Raw genomic sequence first — 7874 nt, 5'->3', positions numbered from 1 at the left:
TTTAACCATCCCCCACAACCAACACCCTAGCAACTGCCCAAGACACCACAGCAACCATATGGGAGACCATAGGAACTGCCTAGCAACACTATGGCAACCCACAAGCAACATCATGGCAACCATCAGGTAAACCATAGCAACCACCTAGCCATACATTAGAAAACAGCAAACAACTCCATAGCAACCACCTCCTCACATTTCAGATGCTCTTTTTTCTCTGCAGTTTTCAAAGATTATGATAAATAGCTAAATAATTTAGGTTTTTTTTTCATTTGGATCATAAACAGCTGATAATAAATATTCATGTCAATCTAATTAATAAGATATATACGCTGTTACCTGTTTTATACTCTATACATGCATACATATTACAGGCGCTCACAGTATTTTTATTTCTTTTAAAAATGTGGCCATTTTTTAAAACTATTTGCTGGTGACTAACAGCGAGGACCGTGTGGTATATGTATTTAATATGAATCTTTTTTTAATATTTAAAATGATAAATAATAATTTCACCCTGTCTGTGCTAACGGTCTCCACCACTGCTCTCCAGCAACACTGGACGTTACAAGCACCACGTGACAAACGACTCGACTCGCCCACTGCGCAGAATCAGCAGCGACCAGCAGCGAGAGCCGTTTCTGCCATTTCGCTGAGCAGCTCCTGAGTAGGTGAGTATTCACATGATCGCCAGACGAACTGAACGTGTATTGTGAACAGCTAGACAATAGGCGAAATAATGCAGTTTATGACCACAGCTGATTTATACCTGGATCGTAGGCTGTGTGAAAACCCCGCTGTTGTTGTAGTTCCGCACTGTTGTTTACAGTCACTGGAGTCTTCGCTAATTAATCATATTAATGACGGACTCCCGGATCACAGAACACTTGGTGAAAACATTGAGTAGGATTTAAGACGACGCGTGCATCTGTGAGATTTTTGGTGAGTGCTAGCTCTGTTGGCTGTTAAGTGTCGAGTATTTCCTGCTGTGTTTTGGCCCCGTTGCGGGTTGACCTACTTCTCGGGAATAAAGTGCATCGGGTGGACGGGGGGGGGTGGAAAACGCGGCTGCGTCGACGGTTAATCAGTGTGAGTGAAGCTCGAAGAGATGCAGCCTCTTAACTCCACAAGTTAATGTTGCTCATCACGATGGCTGTGGTGATAATGCTTCCTCTGTGAACAACTGTTGACATGAAAATGCGGGAAATGTTAGCATATCAGGTAGCGAGAGACTTGATTAAGAGAAATATGCCAGTGCCGCAGATCTGGGGGAATGTGTTCCCTCCACAGGGGCAGATTACTGCTAATGACATTTCAGCTCAGGTTTTGGTCCACTGTCGCAATTCTGGATATGATTGTTATTAAAAAAAACACAACAAATCTGCATATTAATTGCATGTTTACGGTTTTGCAAGGTTTCCATTTATGTAGAGTCTAGCTTAATCTTCTCTTTCTACTTATTTAATTAATCCGAATTTCATTGAAATAATCTTATTTTCCACTCTATCTTCCTCTATTTCAGGACAGATTGACATTTGGCGCAATGGCTCTCATCTCTATTGAAGACCTTGCAGAATTGGACGATGAGCCTTTAGATGATGAGGTCACTGACAGCTCTGAGCCAATGGATGACGAGGAGCAGGAAAGGTTGTATGCCCATTGGCAGTCAGTGGGCAGGACCCATCAGGTGACCGTTCCAAGAGGTACAACTACTGGATTTTATGCTATCATGTCATGATGTTTTTGAAGCCTGTTGGTAGTGACTCTTTGGCAGTAGCTCTGAGAATAGTATTTTTAGCTTCTCTTTAACATACTGTGGATCATGCATGCAGCAGGTGAGAGCAACAGGAAAAAGTGTAATGGCAAAAGAGGTGACAGCTACAACTGATGCGACACCTTGAATACCAGTCCTTGAAATCTCTTCGCTGTTAAGTATATGAAGTGTGTATTACATTGGAAAACTGCCCCAGTTTTCATTCTACCTTCATGGCTGTGCTCATAATATTAGTGGGCGGTATACTGGTTCAGATTTGTCCCATGGCCTGAGTTTTTGTTACGAGCGTAATACAGGTATGCAACAAACAGTGCAGGCCCAAATTTAGCACCACTTTTTATTTACCGCTCAGTGTTTGTAAACTTCTGACAATTCAAAGTTCAACTTGTAAACTTCAAACTTCTCCAAAATCCTCTTAACTCCTGTACAAATATTTTAGACACATCAGGAAAAGGTTCAGCGTTTTGCTCTGTATGACCAGCTTTCCTCCTAAAATCCCTATCAATTAGTGGAAGAGGGAAAAAAAACAAAAAAAAAAAGTCAGATGTCAAATGTCTAGATTTAACTCCTGCTCATGCATACTTTTCGTTTCTCACAGAGATGACTGGACCAATTACAGAGATGACCAGGAGAAACCAAGAGGTGGGACAAGAGCGAGTTCCATTTGCTGCCATCTCAAGGCATGAAAAGGTACTGTGAGTATCGTTCTTGCTTATATTTAAGAGTTTGAGTTTTTCACTGTTTATAATTTGTTTAGTAAGTGATTGATGAATACATAGAAATGCAAGTGTGTGTGTCTGTGTCTTATCTGCCTCATTTCTTTCTTTTTGTGTGTGCGTGTGTTAGCTTGGTGAGATAATATATGAGGAGAGGGTGTATCCAGCAGGTAAATGGGCCTGTGTCACTATTGGGGAGGATCTCTATGAGCAGAGCATCTCTAAGGGCTTCATGAAACTCATGCGTTTCATCTGCAAGGAGAACTCAGCTGGTACACATTCCTTTTTTACGTTTAAAAGAGGTCAAAGTGAAACTTTGAATTCGAATCTGAATTTAAATCTCAGATTATTATTATTATTATTATTATTTGTTTTTAGAAAAGGATATTTGATTGTTTTGGTATATTTTGGAAATTGTTTTTATAATAATAATAATAGTAATAACGGAAACATATTTTTAAATGATACGTTAGTGGAATATGGAAAATGGAATAGTTAATTTTTTTTCCACTTGCTGGCTAAGAATCACAAACACATTCTACACATTTTTGCACACGTCTATATAACTAATGCAAAATATTTTTTATTCTTTATTTCAGGCCGTTATTTGGGCATGACCGTGCCTGTCGTAAATGAAATAACGATGCTGGAAGACGGCACTGGCTTTGTCAAAGACATTCTTACAGCATACTACCTGCCTGCAGAGTTCCAGGCCAACCCACCCCAGCCTTCTGACCCAGACATCTCCATTATACACAGGGACACCATTCGAGTCATCACCAGGTAAGGCAGTTGCCTTCGACTGCTGGTTTTACACTGGTCGTGGTAGGTGCTATGCTCCTCACTCACACGCTGTCAACACAGCTTGCAGTACACGTGGCAAAAGTGGGTAGCGCGGGAGGGTCTGCATATGTGTACGGGCAAGTTTCTTTCAGAGGCCACCTCAGTTTAAACGCTCGTAACTGCAAATCTGAAGACCAACTTGGGCTGACACCTGCTTCTATGCTAAACCTTTTCCTGATAGGTGGGTTTTCAGCCTAGGATTGTTCAGCTAGTGTTTAGAAACAGATAAAACTAGCCTTTCCTCCTTGTTGAAGAGAGCTAACAGATGCACTACTGCTCTCCTATTGGACTCGCTGAGACTTGGTCGATGTGTGAAAATCTGTGTTTGATTTACACATCACATTGAAAATAATGTGTTTGAAAGTGCAGCAGTTAATTTTTTCTCTAAGAAAAGAATGTATGTATACTGCAAGGTTTAATAAGTATTTGGACAGTGACAAAATCAAATATCATCTTGCAGCCTCTTCATGGATTTTAATATCAAGGATTTAAACAAAAATATTGCATTAAACATTTTGGAATTACATCCATTTTTTACATTAATCAAAAGTAATCATACCAACTAACATCATTTAAAGAATAAGAATCCTTGTAGTCAGTGTCTGTGTGATGCCCATGAATCCATGGATATCACCAATACTAAGTTTTCTCCATTAAAACAGCCTTCAGTTGTGGCTAGTTTTTGGGTCTTTTTGCCTTCAATAAGTGTAAAGCATGCTCAGTTGGGTAAACAGGTGCATTATATTTCTTTGCTTTAGGAAGCTCTTGTATTGCTTTCGCAGTGTGTTTTGGGTCATAACCCATGTTTACAACCCAATCACCATATAACACCAAAGTGACTCAGTTCTGTTGGAAGCCATGCATGCCCATGCCTTAAAAGTGCCTCTATTATGTTTAACAGATGATGCTGGAATGCTTATGATATGATGATGATGAATACTCAAGTTAATCTTGGTTTCATCTGTCCAAATTTTGTTCCTGAACGGCTGTTTTCTTTTAAAATAATGTTTCTATTAGTCTAATCTTGCCTTTCTCCTCTAAAGTATAAACAGTGGTTTGAAGTAAACATTTTGAAGTAAATTCTGTGTATTCAAAAACATCTCTTGATTATAAGGGGGGGGGGGGGCTTTTTGGATTGCATATTAAAAGTTGCCATTAACAGCTACCAAGTGCAAATTCAATACATGCAAACAAACCCAGAACCTTACCCTACTACCCTTTGTTATTAAATAATGAGGATACAAGCCACACCTGGTCATGAAACACCAGTCAATTGTCACATTAGCCTGAAAAAAAAAACTTGAATTCAAGGAATAAACGTGTACTATTATATCTTGATTCAAATCTAAAGTTTAGGTTTAGGTTTTTAGGACAGTTCAGTCAGTTTTTTGGGGGGATGAGGTAAAACAGGAGATTTGCAGCTTTAAAGTACACCTGACAAGTCTTAAAAAAACACCCCATAATGGACCAGAAAAAGGAATATTTCCAACATCTTGTAGAAGCTATGAAATGAAGAGGCTGATGATGAGACTGTTTTGAGAGTACAGGGAAGCACTAACCAGGATTAATATAGCATTCCTAATACATTTCAGAAATAATATGTCAGTTAAATCACCTACTAACTGGTGAATAACAAAAAAAAAATCCAGTCCTGTGATTGTAGTAAGTTTATTTATAATGAGTAGGTTGTAATATGGTTGCTATAGAGCTTGAAATTACCATAAAGTGAAGTTTAATGAGTAATTGCTGCTCTCTGTTTAAAAGTGTAGACTGATTTAAGTATTTTCTTCTGTCAGGGTTTTCTTTGGCACCACCACAGAAGAGACTATCTCCCGACAGATCAGCCTGCTATGGGAGCTGCTGGGCGTGTCTGAAAATGTTCACCGTGACACCTACATGGTGGCTGTTTATGAGAACCCAGGGGTGCCAAGCCGTCGAAATGAGATCTGGTTTATCCGCCAGGACCCTTAAGAACTTTCTGCTGTACTTCTACCCCAACGCACCCCAACTTCACACGCTCACACATACAAAACACACTCCTGTAATGATTATTACATCCCCCGTTGCAGCAGAGAGAAAGACCAAACGTCTCAAAATGGCTAATATTATCAACAGTGTTGACTCAGGCGGAACTCTGAAGATTTTGAGGACACTTGAAGGTCAGGTACAGTTATGTTTTCAACAATACAGAAGACCATATGATGGCTGTAGCACGTAATTTCATTACAAGTACTAAGCACGTCACTCATTTGAATGGTGTAACGGTTTGGTGGCCTCGCTAATAAGCTGTAAGTATTGAAGAGCATGTACTTTGCACTGCTTCAGTGATCTTTTTTTTTCATGGTTCTCAGTTTTGATTTTTTTATTCTAGCCCTTGCTGACATACAGATCAAGGTTTTCTGTCATGAAAATAGTCTAACATTTCCGAACATACAAATATAATTTAATTAGAATATAAAAGGTTCAATAGTAGAAGGAATATTCCCCAAATCCCCCTTCTAGTATATTTTATAGGTCTATTTTGTGATTTGTCTACTTTGTGAATGTTTATTAGTTCATGTTATTGTGTTTGTCACTACTACTTTTTTTACCCACTGTCCTTTTAAGAAAACACTTTGAACATTGAATTGAAGACGTGAAATACACTACTGCTCAGTTCTGCTATGTGTATCAGTACAAATCTGTTTTACCTCTGCAGTTAATAATGGAAATCCTGCCAGTAATGCACTCTGTTTTGTGGTTTCCCAAATGCATGACAATCATTTTATAGAAAGTGCTACTCATCAATGAGTACTTATAAAATATAGGAATGTTTTGCTTCATGTATGCTATGAATGCATTGACCAGTTTGGCTGTTTTCTTTAAGTTATATTTGAGACAAAATCCAGGTGTTCATGAAGCATGATAGATCATGCAAAATTCTCCTGCTTTTTTATTGATAGTAAACACAGCCTCTGTAGATAATTAAACATAAAAAAATATTTTTGGTAAATCATAATGCACAGTTACCTCCTTAACATGAAAAGGCACAATCATTAATTTAGCCTATGCAAAAATGTAGGCGCTCCAAGCATTGCAAAAGATCTGATTTATATTTTTGACAGTCTCAAATACCAAATGTAATTTGGAAATATCATCTGAATCAGGTTTCCAGCTTTATAAATGAAAACTAAAGTAATCGATGGCAAAGACACTGTGGAATGTTATTTCAAAATTCATGGGAATTTTGGAGGACTAGATGAGATCTGGAAGACCGATAAGACCTATAAAGAACTACACATAAATGACATAAATCTCCATTTGACTGCCAAGTGTGCTGTTGGCACAACGTTCCAGCGTGCAGCATTGCGAACATTAACATATTATACATGGGAAAGCCTAAATGAGGATACCTTACCTCAGGCCACCAGAGGGGTCTTGAAAACAAGTGCTAGTCACAAACAGCAAAGACATGTTTGGGGACAAAAAGGGAACTGCATTTAATGAAAAGAAAACCTTGCCAAATGTGCAGCATGGGGGGTGGATCTGTCATGTGTTGGGGATGTGTTGCTGCCAGTGATGTTGGCACAGTCTCCTGACCTAAACACCAGAGATAGAACTTTGTTTATAGAAATGGATAAGAATGGAAATACTTAGCTCTTATTGGTCATCATTTGTATGAATGCTTATGTTCTGAAAGACAGAGTAACTGTGCGAAAATAATGGTTTATGTTTGTAGCTACAGGTGCTGTGTTTATTACTAAAAATACTAAAATTGGCCAAGGGTGCCCAAACATTTGCGTAAGACTGTAGATATTTCCACACACTGTGCTATCACTATGTTTAAATATTCTAATACAATTAATTTTTGTGTAAAACCAGTGATTGTGTTATAACCTCACAGCCTTGAAGAAGTGGTGGCCAATATTTTATAGGGTATCTGTCTACTAGTTTGTGTAGACAAAAGATAAATACTGAGAAGACAGTGCATTAGACCTATGTCTTAATATAGGCTACTGCACTCTCTCTCTCTGTAAATGTTTCAGGTGTAGTTATGTGAAGTTATTTATTTTAAGCATTAAACTAGATTTTATGGGACCACTTGGCTCTAAGTAGATTTTATGCTGACAGATAGTATTTTTTTTTATTGCATTTTAATTATAAGTGATTGTAGCTCAGTCGTAGTTTCTAAACTGTTTGTCTTGTGCCACTTTTTTGCTGCGTTTATCTTGTAATACTCTATTAATCAAACTATCTTTTCGAAACTGTAGCTATATTTAGTGATTTTACCTTGGTTTAATACGCATAATCAAATTGCCCAAACTGGTCAGCGTTAACGGCATTATTTTAATATGAGAGAGATGTAAATAAAATTAATCAATCTTCTGGACCTTCGACTGCGTAACTTGTCGTTGACCTGGTGGGAAATAAATAAAGTTATCTAAGATCTTCAATCGTCTCTCTTTCATTGCTGCAAGACGTTTCGTCTTAAAAACAGGGCACAGACCGTGAACAAAGCGCAGTCCGGTAGAAGAGAGGCTCCGGGTGATCCACAGCTCCTC

At 38.4% G+C, this 7874-nt stretch overlaps 1 protein-coding gene across 2 annotated transcripts; it reads left to right on the top strand.

Annotated features, from left to right (window-relative positions):
- Positions 1 to 600: 600 nt before the first annotated feature.
- soul4 (heme-binding protein soul4) lies at positions 601 to 7766 on the top strand. 2 transcript variants are annotated; one of them, XM_072660750.1, is made up of 6 exons: positions 601 to 671; positions 1523 to 1703; positions 2373 to 2464; positions 2621 to 2762; positions 3090 to 3273; positions 5130 to 7766. In XM_072660750.1, the coding sequence occupies exons 2-6, from the start codon at positions 1544 to 1546 to the stop codon at positions 5302 to 5304; spliced, it is 753 nt and encodes a 250-aa protein (XP_072516851.1). In that variant the 5' UTR covers positions 601 to 671; positions 1523 to 1543; the 3' UTR covers positions 5305 to 7766. The 2 variants fall into 2 exon arrangements, with proteins under 2 accessions (XP_072516851.1, XP_072516852.1); XM_072660751.1 differs by lacking the exon at positions 601 to 671 and adding an exon at positions 922 to 942.
- The last annotated feature ends 108 nt before the right edge of the window (positions 7767 to 7874 follow it).

This window comes from Salminus brasiliensis, chromosome 17, assembly GCF_030463535.1.
Source record: "Salminus brasiliensis chromosome 17, fSalBra1.hap2, whole genome shotgun sequence".
NCBI classification, from domain to species: domain Eukaryota; kingdom Metazoa; phylum Chordata; class Actinopteri; order Characiformes; family Bryconidae; genus Salminus; species Salminus brasiliensis.
This window is presented reverse-complemented; position numbering and strand designations above follow the sequence as displayed.

What these genes read in the sequence shown, in the direction of transcription:
- soul4 (XM_072660750.1), top strand. Translation starts at nt 1,544, where the DNA reads ATGGCTCTCATCTCTATTGAAGACCTTGCAGAATTGGACGATGAGCCT. An exon ending in CTGCAAGGAGAACTCAGCTG is followed by an intron (nt 2,763 to 3,089) that starts GTACACATTCCT and finishes TCTTTATTTCAG; the next exon opens with GCCGTTATTTGGGCATGACC. An exon ending in ACCATTCGAGTCATCACCAG is followed by an intron (nt 3,274 to 5,129) that starts GTAAGGCAGTTG and finishes TTCTTCTGTCAG; the next exon opens with GGTTTTCTTTGGCACCACCA.